The sequence below is a fragment of the Labrus bergylta genome, chromosome 1, assembly GCF_963930695.1.
Source record: "Labrus bergylta chromosome 1, fLabBer1.1, whole genome shotgun sequence".
Classification (NCBI taxonomy): domain Eukaryota; kingdom Metazoa; phylum Chordata; class Actinopteri; order Labriformes; family Labridae; genus Labrus; species Labrus bergylta.
In genome coordinates this window covers 36,377,568-36,400,369 of record NC_089195.1, presented here as the reverse complement: position 1 = coordinate 36,400,369, position 22,802 = coordinate 36,377,568, and the positions used below count along the sequence as shown (strand labels likewise).

The following is a 22,802-nucleotide window of genomic DNA, read 5'->3' as shown; positions in this document are numbered from 1 at the left end:
AAACCAAAATAAGACAGATTAAACAATAATGTAATTCTAAATTCATTCATGTTTGTCTCTTTTCTATTTTTTTAACTGTAAATAATTAATATATCCATTTGGCCACAACAAACGTGCTTTGATCACCGATTCACCTCCATTCATTGTGTATAGCGAGCTTTGCTGTATATCAATGTGACAGTGACCATGCTGGCGGCGCCACTTTTTACCATCTTTTCTCCCTCTTGAGGTCACAATGGTGCATTCACAGAAAACGGTGGGAGCACAGCTGAATAGTACCAAATACTTGACTGTTATAAAATGAGTAGTGGCTCAGTTGGAAGAGTCGGTTGTCTCTCAACTGGAAGGTCGAGGGTTCAATCCCCAGCTCCTGCAGCCACATGTCCGATATGTCCTTGGGCAAGACATTTAACCCAGAGTTGCTCCCACTGCTTCCTCGGCAGTGAATAAATGGGAATAGTTTTGATGGACTCTTTACCACTTTTTATTATTTTCTTCAGATGATGAAGATGAAGAGGAGAAATCTGCAGAGAAGGAGGACGTCGACTTGGGAGACAGAGTCGCCGACAGCAGTGAGGAGGAGGATGATGATGATGAGGATGTTGCAGAAGACGGGAGCGATGAGGCGAGCGACTCAGACTCGGAGGCGGAGTCCGGGCTTGACTCGGAGGAGGACAGTGACAGCGGGCCGGATTTGGCCAGAGGGAAGGGAAACGTCGAGACGAGCTCAGACGAGGACGATGAAGACGAGGTGGAGGCCCTCCTGAAGAAGGAGGAAGAGGAGATCGAACACAACTGGGGCGAGCTGTGTAAGGACGCTCCGCGGAGTGACGAGGTGAGGAAGAGCGTGGAAAAGTGTCAGCTCGTTTAACACTTCAGACACAAGACAAGGATGTTTAGTTAGATGATTGTGTTTAAGGGTTTCACAACAGGGACCTGGGACCAGGTCAGGGTACGCTTGACCCCAAAGTCTTATGTGTGTGTGTGTGTTCAGGTTTCCGCCCGGCTGGCCGTCTGTAACATGGACTGGGACCGGATGAAAGCCAAAGACCTGCTCGCTCTGTTCAACTCCTTCCTCCCTAAAGGAGGAGCTGTGCTGTCGGTCAAGGTAAAAACTTCTCTGAACACACAAAGACGACGACTCACAGCCAGAAGAAATTTAGGATTACCACGCAAACTTTTTCTGCCCACATTTTCAGATTCTTTAAAACATTCTCAAAGTTTGCACGGATTAAAAAAAAACATATCCTCCAGAAGCTCCAGCAAACACCTCTCCAGATCCAGGGCCTGTTTTTAGCCTGAGAGGCAAAACTCAGGGTGGAAAATGTCCCACTTCCTAAAGTTTAGAAACTGTTAAAGTTCTTACTTTAATTTAAAAACCTCTTCACATGCTCTGTTAATTTAAAAAGTAACTTAAGCTGTCAGAGAGATCGACAACGTTTCTCCTAAAATCTTTGAAATCTGTGCAGGTTTAAACGAAGCAGAAAGGGTTAACTTTTCCTATTTATATTTATTTTACAATGTGAACTAAAGAGTGGAGAAGAACATGCTGGAGAACAGGAAACATGCAGCAGCAGGTTCATTAGAGTACAGAGATGGTAGAGGTGGCGTGCAGACAGTCTATGGTCGTGCAGCGATCACAGGGAATAAAGGTCACCACCCCCTCCCACTGGCCCCTCCCACTGGCTCCAGGTGAATTCTCCTGATTATATCCTGCTGCGTTCGCACATCAGATCACTCTGACTTTCTGCAGAATAAATACGAGGAGGAAATATCAGGAGTTTTGCACCAATATATGTTTGAAGTATTATTTCGATTTAACCACTTGTGGAAGGGAGATTGTTGTGTGTAAGAGAGATAAACCGCATTGCATGCTGGGTATTGTTCACTCTCCAGGTATACCCGTCAGAGTTTGGAAAGGAGCGTGTGAAGTCAGAGGAGACCCAGGGACCGCTGGAGCTGAGAGCTCTGCCCGACGACTCGGACAACGACACCGAGGAGGAGAAGTAAATAAAGACAAAGTTTAAAAAGTCACACAGACGGAGTCTTCAAAAAACTGTGTGTGTGTTTATTGTGCGTGTGTGTGTGTGTTTCTCCTCTCAGGGTTTACAGGGAGAAGATGCGGGATTACCAGTTCAAGCGTCTGAAGTATTACTACGCCGTGGTGGAGTGTGACTCTGTTGACACGGCGGCTAAGATCTACGAAGAGTGTGACGGCTACGAGTACGAGAGCAGCTGCTCAGTCCTTGACCTGCGGTGAGAGGAGAAGACAGGAGTAGGGTCGTCACGATACCAGAACTTCAAACTCGATACGATTCTAGTAAAAATGACATATTATCAGTACATGTTTCGATACCATGACAACAAACATAAAAGTCCTCTGAATCATTTCACAGTGTGCAAGTTAAGACCGTGTGCAGGAGGTAACCTGTAGTTTATGGGGGATTAATTCCTGTCCTGCACACCTGTCTTCTAAAAAAGATGATGTTTTTAGAAAAGAGAATTTATCGTTTTAAAGGAGCAGTATGTAACTCTGACACCTAGTGCTTAAAATGGGTACTGCAGTCTAAATTCTAAACATTGTAGAGAGCTGTCTCCCCCCTCCTCTCTAGAGTGGATGCTCACTCAGTCCACCATGTGGTGGACTCTGAAGCTTCAGTGTTTATCCAGCTCTGCATGGGTCTGTAAACCTTTCTGTGTTCTAACCTCTCTCCATTTTTCAAAAGCATCTCCAATATTGATCCTAGTTTGAGCACGTTTCTGCTCGTGGAGCTTATTAGAAACATGCAGAGGCTTTTTAGGTCGGGTACAATCACTTCTATCTGAACCACTTCTCTTGTCCGCTTCCATCGCTGCAACACCTGTTGACCTGATAACTGCTCTCATATCTGACAAACTGAGGGGCGTCCAAAACGGCCGTGTGGGGGGGTCTTAAAGCGCCTACCTTCTCTGGTCCAGACAAATCCAGAGCATTCAGGAGCAGAATCTAAAGTTAGAAGGAGGACATACTGGCTGCTGCATTGTTGTCAGAGAAGCCAGCACTTCAACATAGCATATTTCCTTAATGATCAGATAGTAAGCTCACTGTGTCATTTCGCACATCTCACTGATCTTACTGATGTGGTACCAAAATATCTAAAATCTTAACAATCTTAGACACAAGAGGAGCGTCATCAAATATCAAACAGTTAAAGTAATCAGGAAGAGATTAAACGGTATGATTGAATCTCAAACCTTTCTTGAACAGGTTTATTCCTGATGATGTCCAGTTCGACGAGGAGCCCAAAGACGTGGCGACGGACGTGAATCTGTCGGCTTACACGCCAAAAGTGTTTACCTCATCAGCCACCACGACGTCAAAGGTGAGACAACGGGCTGCGAATAACGGTTTATTTTCATCAGCTCAAATAAAAGACGGACAGAGCTTCAAAACAAAACCCGCTCACTGACAAATGCATGACGTTCACGCTGATGTTTCCGTGTTTAACCCATCAGGTTCAGCTGACGTGGGATGAGACGGACCACGATCGAGTGACCGCCATGAACAGAAAGTTCAACAAAGAGGAGCTGCTGGACATGGATTTCAACGCCTACCTGGCCTCCTCCAGCGACGAAGACTCTGAAGAGGAGAGAGAGGAAGGAGGGTTTGTGTTTGGAGAGCAGGAGAACGAAGAAGACAACGAGGACGACAACGCGACAGACGGTGAGACGGTTAAAGACGCTTTACCGCGGCTTTATTGTGAGATGAACTTTGAGCTTTTTCTGACGTTTTGTTCGTTTTGTAGCCAAACAGACTGAAGAGCCGGTCTTGAAGGTGGAGAAGAAACCCCAGAAAGAGGACGAGAAGAAGAAGAAGAAGAAGAAGAAGAAGAGCGGCGAGGAGCAGATCTCTAAGTACCGAGAGCTGCTCAAAGGAATCCAGGACAAAGAGAAGAAGCTGCAGGAGGACAAAGACATGGAGATGGAGATCACCTGGGTGCCAGGTATGAGGGTACCTTTAATGTCAGCAGGCAGGATGGATCAAACACTCATTAACATTAAAAGAGTAGTACACTTTGAATATCTAAACCTTGCATAAAGACTAGGGCTGTCGAATTATAAAAAAAATTCAAATCGCATGTTTTTCCATTATTTCCTTAACGAGTGAGTTAATGCGTTTTGCTGTCTGCGTGTGCAGGTCTGAGGGAGACGACGGAGCAGCTGGTGAAGAAGAAGATGGAGGGGAAGGACAACCTGACGCCGTGGGAGGAGTTTTTAGAGAAGAAGAAAGACAAGAAGAAGCAGAAGAAAAGTCAGAGGAAACAGGTGAGAGAGGACGACAGGTGATCACACCGAGTAGTGTGATGGTGTTGAAAAGTAAAGCCGACGCTGTTCCTCGAGTGTCCACTAGAGGCTGGCTGCAGAAGCACAGGAAGTCACATACACACCCATTCTAAAAAGCCTGTTTTTACAGCAGAGATGAACATGTTTACAGCCTGGTTCAAATGAATTGATGAAGGATAAGAGTTATTCACAATAAGGCGTGTAGCTGACCTGATTGACAGGTGGGCGCGGTGTAACGGTTTGTCAGGAGGTTTAAAACTCAGGCTTCATCCATTAATATTCACAGTCTATGGATCACACATGTAAACAACAAACCTGTAATGATGTATGTCACAAAGTTATTAATGATTCAGATTTTTACTTTTTGTCTCAGGGAGAGAGTGACGATGAGCTCAGTGAGGACGAGCTTCCTCCAGACGTCGATCTCAGCGACCCCTTCTTCGCAGAGGAGCTCGCTGCTTCAGGTAATCAGTACTTTCAATTAATCAGTTTATCAATACGTTAGTATGAAGGGTTTGTTTTCTTGATTTATTTGGACCATCATAAAACACAGGCACAAAGGAGGAAGAATAGTTAAAGCAAATGATCTATTATTTATGAAGGATTAGTGAAGCGTCCCGAGTAGGGCAATGGATTCTTCTTTAGTCTGATGGTTTATGAACTTTTATTCACTTTATACCATGGCAATAGTTTCCACAAACACACCGTAAGATATTTATAAAGAAAACAAAGAAAAATACAAATACCGTAAAATCCAGAATATAAGACGCAGTCCGATGTTGAAGGAGAGAAGAAAAGGTTCAAACTGTCGTCCTGCGTGACGATTTCTGTTGTTCAGCGTAGTGTACAGCTACAAATGCGTCTTACACCTTGGATTTTACGATAACCATCAAAAGTAAAACCACATATTCAAGCAGAGATAGTGAAACATTTTCAACATAAAAACATGACAACAGATGAAGGTTTATTGTATGGGTCATTAAAGTATTGAAAACATTTGATACATTTACCCGGTAAAAAACAGTAAAATAAAAGGTGCTGGGCAGTTTACCGATGATATGAATTTTAATTTCATATATCACAATACAGACAAATAATGGCTGAAAAAATGGTTGTTTACTCTCTTGAGAGAAGAGAAGAGTAAACCCTTTTCACTTCGGCACCGCTGAAAGGCATGATCGGATACATCGCCACAACTACGATCTGTGCTAGCAGTAGCATTTAGCTTTCAAGTGGAGAAGACGGATGGACATGTTGGAGATCGAAGAAACGGAAATGAAGGCACACAAGAAGAACTTGTGCTGAAGAGAAGAGCTGTGTCTATTCTGTGGAGGCTTTTCAGATTTAAAATAAAATCAGACGTGGACCAAACGACCATTTATTGCAAAAGTTCTCGAGCTACAGTTGTTCCTGGAGGAGGCAACACCAGCAATTTGCTCCCACCACGTCAGCAGAAAGGAAGTCTTGGAATACCAAGAATGTCTGAGCAAGTGTTGGCTCGAAGGACTGCCTATGAGAAGCTAAGCCAACATTGGAACAAGGTCACATATGCAATAACCTTCTATCTGGCCAAAGACATGGTCCTGCTACATACAGCCAAAAGAGACGGCTTTAAGGGGATAATCAAAACCGTGGATGCCAGGTATGTGTTAACTTAGCTTAATACAGATCCCCACATCGTAATAAGCTAGAAGCAGAGCTGGGAACAATTGCCCACTACTCAAAAACAACAGACATGTGGTCTAGTCTCGGTAAGGCGTTATACCATACCATATAGGGGCGGCTGTGACTCAGTTGGTAGAGTTGGTCATCTGTCAACCGGAAGGTCGGGGGTTTGACGTCTGATGTGTCCTTGGGTAAGACATTTAACCCCGAGTTACTCCCGCTGCTTCGTCGGTGGCGTATGAATGGGATTAGTAACTTCTGATGGTCTCTTCACTCAGCAGCCTCTACCATCAGGGTGTGAATGTGTATGTGGGACCTGCGGTGTAAAAGCGCTTTGAGTAGTCAGAAGACTAAAAAGCACTAAACAAGCTCAAGTCCATTTACCATACCTAAGCATGGCTGTAATTCTTCTCTCAATCCTGAAAATATTGTGAAACACTTCCTCTACCTTTGCCCAATCGCGCGAAAAGAGTTGGGAAAATTTTTTTTTTCATACCCAGCACTAATAATAAAAAAAAAGATCTGTTCACCCATTTACTTATTACACCAAAAAATACAATCCATAACCTGAAAACCTTTAATACTATGACCTTTATTACGTCAGAAACAGATACAAAATTCAACGACCAAATGGCTAACAGCTAGTGGCTAAAATAGCATGGCTAAGCTTAATGCTAGCATTTATTCTAGCACAGCTACGTTGTTAGCAGGATTGCTGTACCCACACTTCACAATCAAATCGACAAAATACACTGTACGCCTACCAGCTGGTTGATAAGATGTGAGAGGATGACGACAAGTTTCCATCAATAACGCACTGATAGCCTACCTACCGGCGCTATCCAGTCTTAAGCAGGTAAGAAGCAAACCAGCCTTCAAAATAAAAGGCCCCCAAATCATTAAGAAACAGATAAATGGTAGGAAGGACCAAAACTCACTACGGCAATCAATAATTGTAATAATCTTCATGGGTCCTTTCTGATTAAAAAAAAGTTGTGTATATTTACAGAAGAAGATTAAGAATCAATCCCAGGTGTTTAATACCTCAAGAACAGCAGATTCTGTTCAAGAAAGATGTAAAATATAGTGTTGACAAAGACTATGTAGCCTTGTTCTTTTGAAGTCAAATCAATATAGAAAGTAAGTGATTATTTCACACTGACAGGAGAGATGATCAGAGGTGCAGAGTTTTTGCCTCCTTTATTAAGATAGGGACTGAAGTAAGGGAAGAGTTTCTCAGTGAAGGAGCAGTCTGTAAAGGAGTAGATCAGAGCTGCAGAGTCCACGTCATAAAAGGAGACCAGACCCTCCTCATAATCCACAAACACCCCCACCTTCTCAGGACGACACTTCAGAGAGAGACGGACTGGAGGGTCATCAAGGGCTGTGTACTTATTTCCATTTCTCAAACATATAGACCACAAACTCTCCTCAGGACTCAGTGTGATTAATCCCTTCCTGTTGATGGACTCTCTGGCCACTCCTAAAAACCAACAAGTCTTTCCTTTAACCTGAACCTCGAAGTAAAATCTGCCTGAAGAGAAACTCTGCTTTCCTAAAACACTAACACAAAGAGAGAATCTCTCTGGGTTGTCTGGAAGATTCTTCGTCACGTCACCATGATGAACTTGTTTCCCATCTTCAGACAGTATGAGATCAGGATGTGCTGTATCAGGATCAAGAGTTACATCCACAGCATACTGCTGGACTCTCTTCAGCTCAGCTTGATCCAACAACTTCTTCATCTCTTCACTGAGAGTCTCCTCCAGCTGAGCCACAGCGTTCCTCACAGTCTCCTCATAAAGTGGTTGACAGACATTAACCTCTGTCCAGTCTTTGGTGGGTGGAGCAGAGTTAACAGACTGGACTCTCTGGATTAGATGGAAGTGGTCTTCAGAGCGTGAGAGCTGCTGCACATCAGTGCTCCTCTTCATCAGCTCACAGATTTCCTGCTCCAGCTCTTTGATGAAAGCTTCGGCCTGTTTCTTTGTTGTTTTCAGCTTCTTGTCGATCGTGTTGATGAACTCGGCCCGGCCTCTCTCAACAGACTCCTTCAGAGCGGTGAAGACTCGAACACCTTCTGCCATCTCTCTGTCTGCATCGTCCTTACTGAGGTCCACTGAGTGTTTGATCTCCTGAATCTTCAGTCGAGTTTTCTGGATCATCTGCTGAATTTCAGCCTCTGTCTCCTCCAGCTCTGCCTTCTTTTCTTCATATTCTTCTTTCAGAGGAACAAACTTGTGTGTCTTGTGGTCTAAAACAGAGCAGAGCATGCAGACACAGGTCTGATCGGTCTTACAGAACAGCTCCAGAGGTTTATCGTGCTTCGTACACATCCTGTCCTCCAGGTTCTCCACAGGGTCGATCAGCTGGTGTCTTTTCAGACGTGAAGCTGTCAGATGAGGCTCCAGGTGAGTCTCACAGTAGGAGACCAGACAGTCTAAGCAGGACTTCAGGGCCTTCAGTTTGGGTCCAGTGCAGGCTTCACATAGAACTTCTACTGGTTTGGACTCTTGTAGCTCTGAGCTGCTGCTGCTGCTGGCTTCCTGCTGAGCTTTGTCTCTGAACTGACCAACCATCTCAGAGATGAAAGTGTTGACCCTCAGTTTAGGTCTATTGGTAAAAGCTTCCTTACACATTGGACACCTGTACTGGTCGCTGGTGTTCCAGTGTTCAGTGATGCAATTTTTGCAGAAGTTGTGTCCACATGGTATGGTGACAGGATCATTGAACACATCCAGACAGATGGAGCAGAGAAACTGATCCTCAGACCAATGATAGTTTGCAGCAGCCATATCTACACAGAGTGAAAGAAAGAATAAGATTTAATTAATTTACATTATTTACTGTTTGGAAACTGGAAAGAAGGGATGAAGGATTGACTGATCAAAGTTTGTTACAGATGTTCAGTTAATGATGCGAGTACATCCTTCTGTGGAGCCCTGTGTTGGTAAGAATGAAAAAACCATTCGTATTGCAGGCCTGATTCTAAAGTTCAGACTCAATTTGCTGAGGTTTTGCTTCTTATTCTGCATGTTGTGCTCAGCGTCATGTGCCGGGTTAATCGACTAAACGTTTAAACGTCATCATCGCTAGTTTGCAACAGAATTATGAATCCACCAAACACATATTTTGTACTTAATAATAATAATAATAATAATACATTTTATTTATGGCCGCCTTTCAGGTCACTTAAGATCCCCTTACAGACAAAGGTTAAAACAAGAACGCAATCAACTAAAGAAAAACACAAACAGCAATAATAAGAAGGGACAGAATAGGCAAATATATAATAATGTGTTTTGGTGTGTTTTATTTGAAGGTATAGTGACTGGGGAGATATGCGACCTGAAGTTTTTGAGATGAACAAACTGAGTGCGACCGGAGATATATGACTTGAACCAGGTGAGGGAGGTGCCAGTGAATCCGATTGAAGCTAGTCTGTCGGAGTTATTGCAGCTTTTTTGAAAGATGATGGAACAAGACCAGAAGTGAGAGAGGCCTGGATGATGTCAGTTATTGAAGAGGACAGAGAGGGTAGACAGGCTTTGATCTAGTTTACAGGTAGAATATTTGGATTTTTGAATGATACTAGAAATATCATCATTAGTTAGGAGTTAAAAACTGAAGAGGCTGGAAAGAGCGACTGTCTGCTACATGTTTTATGGAGGACATTTGCTGATGAATATTTTCGATTTTCGCACTGTAAAAGGTCATGAGGGTGTTACAGTGGGCAGTGGAGTATAGGTGCGAGAATATCAGGTGGTCGCAAGATGGTGTTTACAGTGGAAAACAGAGTTCTTGTTTTCCCTTCAACCGACCTGATGAGGTTCGCAAAATATACAGATTTGGCAGCGGAGAGAGCATCACGAAACAGGTTACTTGTCCGGCTGATGAGGCTGGATTTTTATTGGTTGTCATGTATACCGATCTCTGACAAATGTTGGCGGAGTGAGCTGTAGTTCAGATGGTCTTACAACAGCAGCACAGCATCAGACAAACAGAAATACAGATCTCTCTGAGAGCAGTTGCAGCCATACGCACCAACGTTTACTCCTGGAAGAAGGCTGTGTGTAAACATGGCTGTGTGTATTTCATATGTTGGCTCCCCATGCTGGAGTCTAAGGTGTAATGCAGCCAACAGCCACTAGCTGATCCTGTAGCTTCGTTAATGGGCCTTCTCTCCTCACTCTACTGCTTGGATGTAAACAATAGGGTGAGCATATATTTAAAGCTCCAAATCGGGACACTTTAATTTTACCGCAAACCCACATGCATCTATCCACAGATCGGTGACCTGCACTGATCACACACGATGGCAGGTAAAGGTTTCCTCTTGAGCAGCTCGTTTAAGTTGGTTGCCAGCGGCGTTTGCTTGACTGAAGTAGATTGTAAAACGCAGCTTATTCATTGGCTGGTACTTTTCAAAGGAAGCTGTAACTCTCCTGCAGCTCTTTGGAAAACGCTGACTTCCTCTCAGTATGACAGCTCGCTTACCTGTCGTTACCCAGCAGGTCCCGTTAGCATGATAAGCTAGGCTAGCTAAGCGACAGCTGCAACTCCGAGATTGATTGACACATGTACAGACAAATCAGTGTCACAAGCATGGTGTGTTGTTTTGGTCGGTTAAAACCGGGACAGGGACTGTTCAAAACTGGGACTTACTAGTGTTTTGTAGATATTTGTGGGGACTCGGGACACTTGAAAAGGGGACGGTCCTGGTCAAATCTGGACATGTGGTCACCCTGGTTTGGACCAGTGATGTGATAATTGTGTTTCAGGATTCAGGACGACAATATATCGCTATATCTGTATTTTGTCCAACAACTCCTAATGTCCAAATTATGGGACAGAAATAATTCATGTTCTTTTAGTATTTGGTGAAGTAATCTTTTTTTTATTTTTTATTTTTTTTTTTAAAGATTATTTTTGGGGCTTTTTGTGCCTTTAATTGAGAGATAGGACAGTGGATAGAGTCGGAAATCAGGGAGAGAGAGAGAGCGGGGAATGACATGCGAGAAAGGCCGGGACGCTCACTTGGAAGACTATAGCCTCCATACATGGGGCGCGCGCACTAACCACTGCACCACCAGCGCCCCTTTGGTGAAGTAATCTTGAATGAATGTGCAGTTTTTAACTCTGACCGAGCTGAGAACAACAAAGATCAATGTTGCTGCATTGTAAAGCTAGAGCGCCCTCTGCTGGTGAAACAGCTGATTTTGAACTTTGCTGTTATGCAGACAGATTCTTAGTGTAGGATTTTACTGCTGACAAATCTTTGCTGACAAATTTCACTTCCTTCTCTGCTTCCTTCAAATTAAAAGCCTCATTGTGGTTTCTCCATGTCAAGCTTTTACTGTGAAAGAGCCAGAGGAAATAGAATTCAGTTTGGCTGCAGGATGTTATCAGTAAACAACAATGATACCAGAAATTTAGAAATGAATTCAAGTCCAAATGAGTGAATCTCAGTTACAGACACACACACACACACACACACACAGTTTAACAAGCTGGAGTATGAAGAGAGAGTGAAATGAAGAGTTGAGTGTAAATCCTGGTTGTTCAAAGTGTAAACATGATCAGCTGTACTCACCAGTGTTTGCAGAGACTCTGCTGTGTCGTTGACAAAGATTGGATGAAGTTAGTTTAATTTCTTTGAAGAGAAACGGAAACCTTTCTGGACGGCTGCGTGGTCGACACCCTGACAAACTTTAAGTTTTATTTCTTCAGAGTGACGCTGAAGCTCTCCTCCCTCACCTGTGGCTCCACCTCTAACTGCAGCTTGTTTCTTCCCTCTGAGTCACAGGGCTGTTGTGAAATACCAGCTTCAATAGACTGATCTGATCTGATCTGAGAAGAGGAAGAGTCTCATTAAAGTCGTTGTATCTTCTTTGTGAATAAGATACTCGAGTTCATTTATTACAGTCACTCTCATGTATTAGGAGAGTTTGGTGCTTGTTGTGGCAGCAGAACAGAACTGATCACTTCTTGTTTCTTCATGTTGGGCTCCATCTAGTGGTCGTTGTGTGTCATAGCAGCAGTCAGAGGTCTACATGGAAACCTGTTGTTTCTGCAGCAGTGTAGCAGGAGAGTCCTGTAGGAGTGGTCTGACACCACCAGGCCTGTGTGGTTTCTGGAATTGTTCAGAATTTAATAATTTTCTGTATTTATAAACCCAGCTGACAGACTGTCAGTGATGGAGTTTAGTTTGAAACAATAAGGTCAACATAGAAGAGTAAAGCTTCATTCTTCTTCCTCGTCTTGTTACCTGTGAGAAGAACAAACAGCTCAGATGTCTCGGGATGTAAACCTGAAGTGTTCTTCCTGGTTTTTATTCATGCTCTCACGTGTCTCTAACGTGTCTGAATTGAATTGTTTGATCTTCAGAGCTCTGCAGCGTGTCAGGTCATGATTTGTTTTGTGTGTGTGCAGACGTGAAGAAGCAACAGAAGAAGAAGAAGAAAGGGGAGGAGGAGGAGCGCACCGCTGAGGAGGAAGAAGAGCTGGAGAAACAAAAGGTCAGAGGTCAATGGCTGCAGCTCCACGTGAGTTTATCACATCTGTAAATATCACCTGAAGACAGCATCTCAACGTGTGTGTGTGTGTGTGTGTGTGTGTGTGTGTGTGTGTGTGTGTGTGTGTGTGTGTGTGTGTGTGTGTGTGTGTGTGTGTGTGTGTGTGTGTGTGTGTGTGTGTGTGTGTGTGTGTGTGTGTGTGTGTGTGTGTGTGTGTGTGTGTGTGTGTGTGTGTGTGTGTGTGTGTGTGTGTGTGTGTGTGTGTGTGTGTGTGTGTGTGTGTGTGTGCAGGCGGAGATGGCCCTGCTGATGGAGGACGAGGGCGATGAAGCCAAACACAAACACTTTAATTACGATAAGATCGTGGAGCAGCAGAATCTGAGCCAGAAGAAGAAGAAGCTGCTGAAGAAGAAGGGGGAGGAGCTTCAGCAGGAAGACCAATTCCAGGTGGGTGTGATGATGTCACAGGTCGTGCTGCTCCAGCTGAATGTCCTCCGGTTTCCAGGACTTGACTTTAGCATTCGGCCGCTAAATGTTCAAACTTTTGTTTTGACCACAATCGTCCCGTTTAACGTGTTTTGATCTGATTTCAAAGATGAACAGTCGACCTGAAGAAGAAATAAATATATAGACGTTCATTTCCCTCTCTCGTGGTGTGATGGAGTCAAAGGAAGGCTGTTAGCTCTGTGTTGACTAAATCGTGGTCATGACGATGTTGTAACATTCTCCCTCTCTCTCTGTTTGTGCGTCCAGGTGGATGTGAAGGACCCTCGTTTCCAGGCCATGTTCACCTCCCACCTCTTCAACCTGGACCCCTCCCACCCCAGCTACAAGAAGACCAACGCCACGCAGAGCATCCTGACGGAGAAGCAGCGCCGCAGAGACGAGGAGCAGCGGCGCCTGGAGGACGGGCTCAGAGATCAGGGGGAGGGAGCCGACAGGAAGCAGGTGGCGGGGAAGAAACGGGAAAAGGACCGTGACGCCGCGGCGGCGGTCGACCTCACCTCGAAGAAAGCGATGGACCCGAGTCTGTCTATGCTCGTCAAGTCGATTAAAAGCAAAACGGAGCAGTTTCAGGCTCGCAAGAAACAGAAACTGGTGTAGGTGGAACTCTCAACACAAAAGTGTGCAGACCGGCAGAGACTGGGAGAAGTCCCAGCCTGCAGGAACAGTTTCTCCTGATGAACTCTACTTCCTGTTTGATGTTTTTATACAGAAAGAGACGCCACAAAGTAGAAGAAGGTGCAGGAAAAAGTGAATGGTGCTGCATCACATGCTGTGAGAATGTTTTATTTGGACAGTTTCTTCACACAGAACTCTTAAAGAAGCCCTGCAGTTATTTTCAAACACATGAAGAAGAAGAGAGCGACGCCCTGGACCTCAAGAAACACGTTCACCATCATGACACCGAGGTTTTTACTTTAGTAAATCACTTTTCACATTTCAGCTTTCTTTGGGGGAGATTGTTCCTCCAGCAGCTGTGAGCTGATGTTTCTGTGAGCTGTCAGCATCTTACCCCGTTTCCACGTACTCCAAGAGCGTCGCGGTCGGTCAGCGCCGTGCACGGTCAGCGCCGTGCACTACACCGCAGCTCACCGCCACTCTACTCAATGATCGTGTTTCCACAGCGAGCGCCGCGTTTCAAACACGCTGTGAGTCTGTTTCTGACGGAGCACGCTGCAGGCACGCGTCAAGCTGGACAGGAAGTCAGACGAGGAAACACACGGAACGCCCTGTCAATTTCAAAATAAAACACAACATACGGACTCCTGATCGTATTTTCCATCACTCGTAGTCGGAGTAGTTCTCCTGTGAAGGATCCAGTGGGGGCAGAGTGCGCCGCCCGATGGAGCAAAAACCGCGGCGCTGACAGACCGCGGCGTGCACGGAGTGTGTGTGAATTGGGAGTGACAAAGTGACGCTGTTTCTAAAGTGGTGAAAAGTTTTCTTTCTTTAAATGAATGTTTCTTTGGTAACTCGAGTTCCAATAAAGAGAAGTTTGTGATGTGAAGATGATCTGGCATGAGGATAATTTTATCTGCAGGTCAAATGAAGATGACAACATAACATCTTGTGAATTCTGTGTTTCTGATTGGTCCTTTGGATTCAGCAGAACGCCCTGCAGTCATCACGTCCTGGAGCTGTCAATCAAACCAAGTCTCCACATTCTGCTTCCCTTAAAGCAGGGGTGTCAAAGTCCTATTGGGTCGGGGGCCGGATTTGTTCAAATGAGACCTCAAGTGGGCCGGACTAATTGTGCAGACATCACTATAACTCAACACATGGATATATAGGCTGATGTATGATTAGAAAAAAGACAAAAAAAGGTACTTGTATAGAAAACTGCATATTAACACATAAAATGTATAAGTACATTAAGCAGAGGGGTTAACTCTCATTGCAAACTGCATGTCGGCCCGTGTGTGTGTGTGTGTGTGTGTGTGTGTGTGTGTGTGTGTGTGTGTGTGTGTGTGTGTGTGTGTGTGTGTGTGTGTGTGTGTGTGTGTGTGTGTGTGTGTGTGTGTGTGTGTGTGTGTGTGTGTGTGTGTGTGTGTGTGTGTGTGTGTGTGTGTGTGTGTGTGTGTGTGTGTGTGTGTGTGTGTGTGTGTGTGTGTGTGTGTGTGTGTGTGTGTGTGTGTGTGTGTGTGTGTGTGTGTGTGTGTGTGTGTGTGTGTGTGTGTGTGTGTGTGTGTGTGTGTGTTAAGGTTCATCACAGATGCTAAACCTGCTCACATGAATCTGTTGTCACAAACACACAGAGTGTCTTTGATGTAAACAGTCATCTTCAGGTATTTTAGTATTAGGCATTATAAAATGATAACATGTTTCCAAACCAACAGACTTGAATTGATCCTTCAGTTGATCACTGCAGTCTGATCAGCTCCGTGTGGAGTTCAACTTCTTTAACTAAGTAAACTCAGTTAAACCACTTTTGATATGAGTCTGGCAGTCCGTTCTTCTCCGTGTCCGCAATATCGTGATCTAACGTGATTCTAATGAATCTGTGCCATCTCCGTGCAGTAATTCAAGGAAGAATTATAGCTCTGCTCCACAGTTAAACCAGCGGACCTCTGTATGATCGGACAGCCTGTGTGTGATATTGTTTTCAGATAAGAATGAAATGTTCAGTAATAGTTATATTTTTACAGTCTGATTAAAGCTGGTGATAAAGGCACAACAGCAGGCTACTGCATTTAGAAGTGATGTCTGAAACCTTCACGTGATCAACAAGTTCACCTCTGGGTGACCTAAAAATGAACCATCTGTAATTAAAATCAGTTATTATTCATTTTAATTTACTGTTTTTACAATAACCAGAGGTAAAACTAGTCGGGAGATGCATCAGGCTCAACACCGGTGTCCACAAACTACACTGGATGTGAGGAGACGGTCTGGGCCGTTACGCAGGACAGAGAGGATTGTTTTTTATTTGCACGAGCTGCTCTTTGTGACTCACTCCATAGGAAGCTTTGTTATTATCAGCCAAACTTTTGTTTTACATCAGTCAAGCCAGGAGAAACTGGTAAGAAGAGTGGACAGAACTGAAGACCGTCATGATGAGCGTGCAGTGCAGCGCCCCCTGTGGTTAAGTCTCGTAGCTTTCATACAATTCTGGCAACTTGTGAGCAAATAAAACTAAAGAAATATCGCTCCTTTGATCTCTCTTGAAAACCTGCATTCTGTGTCACCTCTCTCAGGTGTTCAGCCTGTTTGCTGATTAGCGTAATGCAGGAGCAGCTCGTGCGCTCAGCCACTCCTCTTTTTTATGATGCTCCCTGCTGAGAAGATAATTCAAGTGCCCCGTTTAATTAATATTCGTATCATGATATCAACCTTTACGTTGCTCATTTTAATACAATTCGGGGAAAATACATATTACAAAAATGTATTTTATAAAAAATCTCAAAATATTTTTCAATACATTTCCTCCTTCTTCCCAAAATGTCTCGCGGGCCGTATGTTTGACATCCCTGCCTTAAAGTGTCTCCAATCACAGGCTGCTGTTTAAGACGTTTTGCTGATTCTTTGTCGGGAGACTCAAAACATCTGCTCCTTCTTCAATACATCGTGACACTGAGCAAAGAGCAGTGTACGCGATTCTCTCCTCTCACAGCTGAGACGTTTCAAACGGACAAGCTGGTTCCTGCAGCTCCTTCAAAATAAAAGCTTTTATTGTGATGCAGCATCTTTAAGAAGCTCCGGTACGTTTGTTTGTTTATCAGAGAAGAAGCTCCAAACTATTCACATTCTGAGCCACGGAGAGAAAATGACAAACTATTGAACCAATCAGATTTTTACAAAGGCTTGTTTGGGACAGGCGGGCACAATCTGCACGTCGGGTTGTCGCCACGATTGAAGATTGTTAAACATCGATTTGATTGTAGTGTAGTTTCAACACCATGGCAACAGAAACAGAGTAATGGATAACTTCCTGTTTTTAATCGGCTAAACTCGCAGACTGAGTCATGCACACGTCTCGGTAACGTGACTGATTTGTGTAATTTAGACTGTGCTGTCTCTCTGGGTTAAAAATATAATGAATAAATATCATTCAATGAAAGAAGATTTTCATGATCTCATTACTGGGAGAACTGGGAGTCCGTGGACACTGTTTGCTGAAGACAGTGAGGGGGGCATGAGGCAGCTGAAGCCGGTCAGAGGAGTCTCTCCCCTCATTAAAAATGAGAGAGTAAGTGAAGGTAGAGCGACAGCGCACGAGCAGGGGGGTCTCACTTTAGCTCCGCCTCCCCCGCCCCGACCCCTTTCTGTGGGAAGAAGCTGTTACAGAACCTGGAAGTTCTGCTTCGGAGGCTGCGGAACCTCTTTCCAGAGTCCAGCAGCGAAAACAGTCCTTGGTGGGGGTGGGAGGTGTCTCTGCTGATTTTCTGAGCCCTGGTCAGACAGCGGATCTTTGCGATCTCCTGGATGGGAGGAAGTGGAGTCTTAATGATCTTTTCCACCGTCCTCACCACTCTCTGCAGGGACTTCCAGTCGGAGGCACTGCAGGCTTCCGGACCAGACAGAGAAGCAGTTTGTTATGATGCTCTCTATAGTGCCTCTGTAAAAGGTGGTGAGAATAGGAGGAGGGAGGTGTGCTCTCTTCATCCGACGCAGAAAGTGCATGCGCTGCTGCGCTTTTTTCACAAGAGCACCGGTGTGAAGGGACCAGGTCAGAGTGTCTGTTATCTGCACCCCCAGGAACTTTGTGCTGCTAACTCTCTCCACTGCTGTGCCATTGATGAGGAGTGGTGTGTGGCTGGGCTGGCGCCTCCTGAAGTCGACGATGATCTCTTTGGTTTTATCGACGTTCAGGGTCAGGTTGTTGGTTCTGCACCAGTCAACCAGATGTTTCACCTCCTCTCTGTAGTCCATGTCGTTGTTGTCACGGATGAGGCCCACTACTGTTGTGTCGTCTGCAAACTTCACGATGTGGTTAGTAGTGGACCTGGCGCAGCAGTCATGGGTCATCAGGGTGAACAGCAGCGGACTCAGGACGCAGCCCTGAGGGGAGCCGGTGCTCAGGGAGATGACACTGGAGGTGTTGTTGCCCACCCGCACAGACTGGGGTCTGTTTGTGAGGAAGTCAAGCAGCCAGTTACATAGGGGGGTGCTGAAACCAAGGGGGGCCAGTTTGCTCACCAGATGCTGCAGGATGATTGTATTGAACGCTGAGCTGAAGTCCAGAAACAACATCCGCACATGTGTGTCCTTCTCTTCCAGATGTTGTAAGCCCAGGTGGAGTGCAGAGGAGATGGCATCCTCTGTGGAGCGGTTTGGGCGGTAAGCAAACTGGTACGGGTCGAATGTGGGGGGAAGTCTGGAGACAATGTGGTCCTTTACCAGCCTCTCAAAGCACTTCATCATGATGGGGGTTAGTGCTACAGGGCAGTAATCATTGAGCGAGGAGATTGTGGATTTTTTAGGCACTGGTATGATTGTAGCAGTCTTTAAACATGATGGTACCACAGCCTGGATCAGCGAGGTGTTGAAGATGTCTGTGAGAACCCCAGCCAGCTGGTCAGCACATTCCTTAAGCACCCGTCCCGGTATGTCGTCAGGGCCCGCTGCTTTCTGGGTGTTCACTCTCCTCAGGGTTCTCCGGACATCAGCTGCGTCCAGGCTGATTGGCTGCTCATCGGAGTGAGGAATAGATTTCCTCGCTGGAGTGGTGTTGAGTGCCTCAAACCTTGCAAAGTAGTTGTTGAGGTCGTTGAGGTCGTTGATGTTGTTGTCACAGGGGGGAGGAGTAGCTTTATAGTCTGTGATGACTTGGATGCCCTGCCACATTCGTCTGGTGTTCGTGGGGTTCTCGAAGAAGTCCTGCACTTTCTGACTGTGAGCACGCTTTGCAACCTTTATGGCACGGTTCAGGTTGGCTCTGGCTGTTTTTAGTGCCACCATGTCGCCAGATTTAAAAGCGTCGTTCCGGGCTTTCAGCATTGCACGTACCTTCACTAGTCATCCAGGGTTTCTCGTTGGCCCGTGTGGAGATGTTCTTGATCACACTAACATCCTCCATGCACTTCTGAATGTATGCAGACACAGACTCGGCATACTCCTCCACACACGTCTGGTGATTGTCCGTAGCAGCCGCCTTGAACATGTCCCAGTCCGTGCATTCAAAGCAGTCCTGTAATGCTTCCATAGCTCCCTCAGGCCAGGCCCTCACCTGCTTCACTGTGGGTTTTTTCTTGATCAGCAGGGGCTTGTATGCTGGAATTAGCATCACAGAGAGATGGTCTGAGGAGCCAAGGTGGGGGCGGGGTGCAGCCTTGAATGCCTTCTTGATGTTGCTGTAGGCCAGGTCCAGCATGCTCCCACCCCTGGTTGCAAAATCCACATATTGGTGGAAATGAGGAAAAACAGTTTTCATATTGGCCTGATTAAAGTCCCCTGCCACAATGAAAACTCCCTCTGGATGTGTAGATTGCAGTTCACTGATGGAGCGGTATAAAACATTCAGGGCTTCTCTGGTGTTTGCACTGGGAGGAATGTACACTGCTGTGAAGATCATAACAGTGAATTCCCGGGGTAAATAAAAAGGCCTGCATTTTATAGTCAGTAGTTCTACATCAGGAGAGCAGTGACTTGAGACTATCTCACCGTTGTTGCACCAGTTGTTGTTGGTGTATATGCAAACACCGCCGCCTCAGGATTTACCAGTGAGAGAGCTGCTCCTATCCGACCGAAATAATGTTAGCCCCTCTATGCTAACTGCCTCATCTGGAACGGATGGTTTCAGCCACGTTTCTGTGAGAAATATGACGCAGCAGTCTCTCATCTCCCGTTTTGCAGTTAAATCCAGCTTCAGGTAGTCCAGTTTGTTCTCCAGGAAGCGGACATTAGAAAGCATGATGGAAGGAAGCGGCGTTCTGTGCGGGTTAGCTTTTAGCTTGGTTGTTAGCCCCGCTCGGCATCCCCGTTTCTGCTTCCGGTCACACCGCTTCCGTCTCCTCCGCTGGCGGACACCGCTGGTACGAGGCTCCGCTGCTTCACAGGCCGCTGGATGTAGCCGGCGTAGTATTCCGAGGCTACGTAGAAGGTCCAGAGTAGTCGCATCTACCGGACTGAAACTGTTTGATTTACCTAAAACTAAAATTGCCTGGCGGTCGTATATTACTTTAGAGTAACTTCGCTGCAGGTTTACTGTGAAATTATCAGAACTGACTGGGTTATTTGCCATTATATTCCTGTTGCTATCATGAGCCACTGCAGCCGCAGCCGAGCAGGGCGCCGCCATCTTGGATCTTGGATCCAAGAACATAAACAATAACCTTTTTATCATTTATAAATGACTAAATTATGCCTTTAAAACAATTTTAAACGTTATGAATTTACATGAAATTACTGTTATTAGATTTTAATCATTTTTAACTAGATATTTAGTATTAATCAATAATTTGCATATTGGCTCTTACATTACCCGGCCCCTAATTGGTTAGGCAGGCGGACTAAACAATTACAAATTAAAACATTAAGAGCCAAATAAATCAAATGTCCATGAAATGTCCAATTTAAAGTTATTCCCTGTGCTTCTTCCTTTTTTTTTTTTTTTTTTCTCAAATCTTCTCGTTTGACGCCGCTTCTTCTAACAAGCACAGTTTGGTAACAGGTCTTTCCAAGAGGCTGGTCTTGGTTTTTATCTTCACCCTACGAACTGCTCCGCTGGAGTCGGGTAAGGTCTCTACCACTCTGCCCATCAGCCAGGAGTTGCGAGGTGATGAACTGTCCACCAACAACACAACATCTCCGACTATGAAGTTTCTTCGTAGTTTTGACCACCTCTGTCGTTCCTGGAGGAGTGGGAGGTACTCGCATGTCCATCTGGTCCAAAACAAGTCTGCTAAATATTGGACTTGCTTCCAGCATTTTTGCTGAAAATGCCTGGAGGCATGATAGGTTGTGACTTCAACAACAACAAATGATTGAGTGTCAGAGGCTCAAGGTCATTCACGTCATCTGAGATACTTGTGAGTGGCCTGCCGTTGATGATGCTCTCAACCTCACACATTATTGTCTGAAGACAATCATCATTCACAGCTTGTTCTTTCAACAGAGAATTGAAGATTATTCGCACAGTTCGAATCTGTCTTTCCCAAATCCCGCCCTGGTGGGAAGCTGCTGGGCTGTTGAATATCCACTGTATCCCCTTTGGTTGCAAGAGCCTTTCAATTTTGTCATGATCAAAGAGTTGAATTGCTTCCCTCATCTCCCTTTCAGCACCGACAAAGTTTGTGCCGTCGTCAGAGCGCATGATGGTAACTTGACCTCTTCTAGACACAAAACGCTAAATTGCATTGATGCAGGAGTCGGTATCAAGGCTGTCTGCAACTCCGATGTGCACGGCTCTAAGGGTAAGGCAGGTGAACAATACGCCATATCTCTTGACTGTACTCCGGCCCCGCTTAACATCAAAAGGCCCGAAATAATCAACGCCGGTGTTCGTAAAGGGAGGTTTGTCAGGCAAGAGGCGATCTTCAGGCAAGTTCGCCATCTTTTGCTCTCCAACTCTTCCGCTGATCCTGCGACATACTGCACACTTGTTGATTATTGTTCGGACAGCAGAATTGGCTTGTGGGATCCAATACTTGCTTCTTAATTGTGCCATGACATAACTGCGTCCGTAGTGTCCTGTTCTTTGGTGTATGTCTCTCAAGATCAATGTGGCAGCTCTACAATGCTTAGAGAGTATCCCTGGATGCTTGGCATTCTCTGGCATGGCCGACTTGTTGAGTCTTCCGCCAACTCTCAATGTGCCATCTTGCAGAATCGGATCCAGTTTGAACAGCTGACTGTTTCGACTGACTTGTTTTCCTTTTTGCAGAGCTTTGATTTCTTCACTGTACTGCTGTCTTTGGCTGAACTGGATTATTGCGGATTCTGCAGTGTCCAAATCTTCTAAGGTAAGCGGTTTCTTTCCTTTTGTTGTTTTGTATTTTTCCATGTGCCTTTCTAACTTTGATCTTTGCTTTTCAGGGTCCTTTTCGGTTTGATTGACTGTTCTCGAGAACTCCTTTCTTTCATCTTTCAGTTGGCGCAAGGTTTCCTTCAGCTTTAGAATCCAGGCCACTGACCTTTTAAGTTTATGCCAGTCCGAGTAGTAGTTGATCAACTGGTTCATTGATTCCACGTTATCTTCGATTTTGATGGTGTTGACTATAACCGGGTTCTTGACCTCTGGGTCATCTTAAAGGCTTTCCTTCCTTTGCACGGGTTGCTTGGGCCAATCATGTTCATTTTGCAACAGGAAGTTCGGTCCATTAATCCATGTTCCCTTTTGTATCAAACTCTTGGCCTTCAGACCCCTGCTGGCTTGATCTGCAGGATTTTCTGCTGATCCGACGTAGCTCCACTGAGATGGTTTGGTGGCTTCGCGGATCAGTGTAACTCTGTTCGCAACAAAAGTTTTGAATTGAGCTGTTTCATTGTCAATATACCTGAGTACGGTAGTGCTGTCTGTCCAGAAGATAGATGGTTGAAGTGGAACTTGAAGTTCTTGACGTAACATCTTGTCCATCTTCACTGCCATGACTGCCGCAGTCAATTCAAGCCGGGGTATTGTAACTTGCTTGAGTGGGACGACTCTTGATTTTCCCATCAGGAAAGAACAATGTTTCTTGCCTTGTTTGTTTTCTAGCAGCAGATAAGTCACAGTGCCATATGCGTACTCTGAGGCATCCGAGAAATGATGTAACTGCGCTGTGGCAGCGCATCCGAAGTCTGTGGGTTTTAAACATCTGCTCACGTGGAAGTCAGCAAGATCATGCAGAGTAATGTCTTCTTTCCATCTTTTCCACT

The 22,802-nt window shown here is 45.2% G+C and overlaps 2 protein-coding genes across 2 annotated transcripts; one reads left to right on the top strand and one right to left on the bottom strand.

The window, feature by feature from the left end:
* The first annotated feature begins 510 nt into the window (after positions 1–510).
* On the top strand, positions 511–14,514 carry LOC109976295 (ESF1 homolog). Its single transcript, XM_065960384.1, has 12 exons — positions 511–835; positions 995–1,108; positions 1,897–2,006; positions 2,104–2,256; positions 3,248–3,362; positions 3,496–3,703; positions 3,786–3,983; positions 4,178–4,305; positions 4,697–4,787; positions 12,421–12,506; positions 12,795–12,950; positions 13,257–14,514. Exons 2-12 carry the CDS (start codon positions 1,022–1,024, stop codon positions 13,605–13,607), a joined length of 1,683 nt encoding a protein of 560 aa, XP_065816456.1. The 5' UTR covers positions 511–835; positions 995–1,021; the 3' UTR covers positions 13,608–14,514.
* Positions 6,561–9,374, bottom strand: LOC110003941 (E3 ubiquitin-protein ligase TRIM39-like). Its single transcript, XM_065960364.1, has one exon. The coding sequence runs from the start codon at positions 8,781–8,783 to the stop codon at positions 7,137–7,139; it is 1,647 nt and encodes a 548-aa protein (XP_065816436.1). The 5' UTR covers positions 8,784–9,374; the 3' UTR covers positions 6,561–7,136.
* Positions 14,515–22,802: the final 8,288 nt, after the last annotated feature.

Bases quoted from the DNA above. Each gene is read 5' to 3' on its own strand.
- LOC109976295 (XM_065960384.1), top strand. From the start codon at position 1,022: ATGGACTGGGACCGGATGAAAGCCAAAGACCTGCTCGCTCTGTTCAAC. The intron at 3,984-4,177 runs GTATGAGGGTAC...CTGCGTGTGCAG, and splicing joins GGAGATCACCTGGGTGCCAG to GTCTGAGGGAGACGACGGAG. The intron at 12,951-13,256 runs GTGGGTGTGATG...TTGTGCGTCCAG, and splicing joins AGCAGGAAGACCAATTCCAG to GTGGATGTGAAGGACCCTCG.
- LOC110003941 (XM_065960364.1), bottom strand. From the start codon at position 8,783: ATGGCTGCTGCAAACTATCATTGGTCTGAGGATCAGTTTCTCTGCTCC.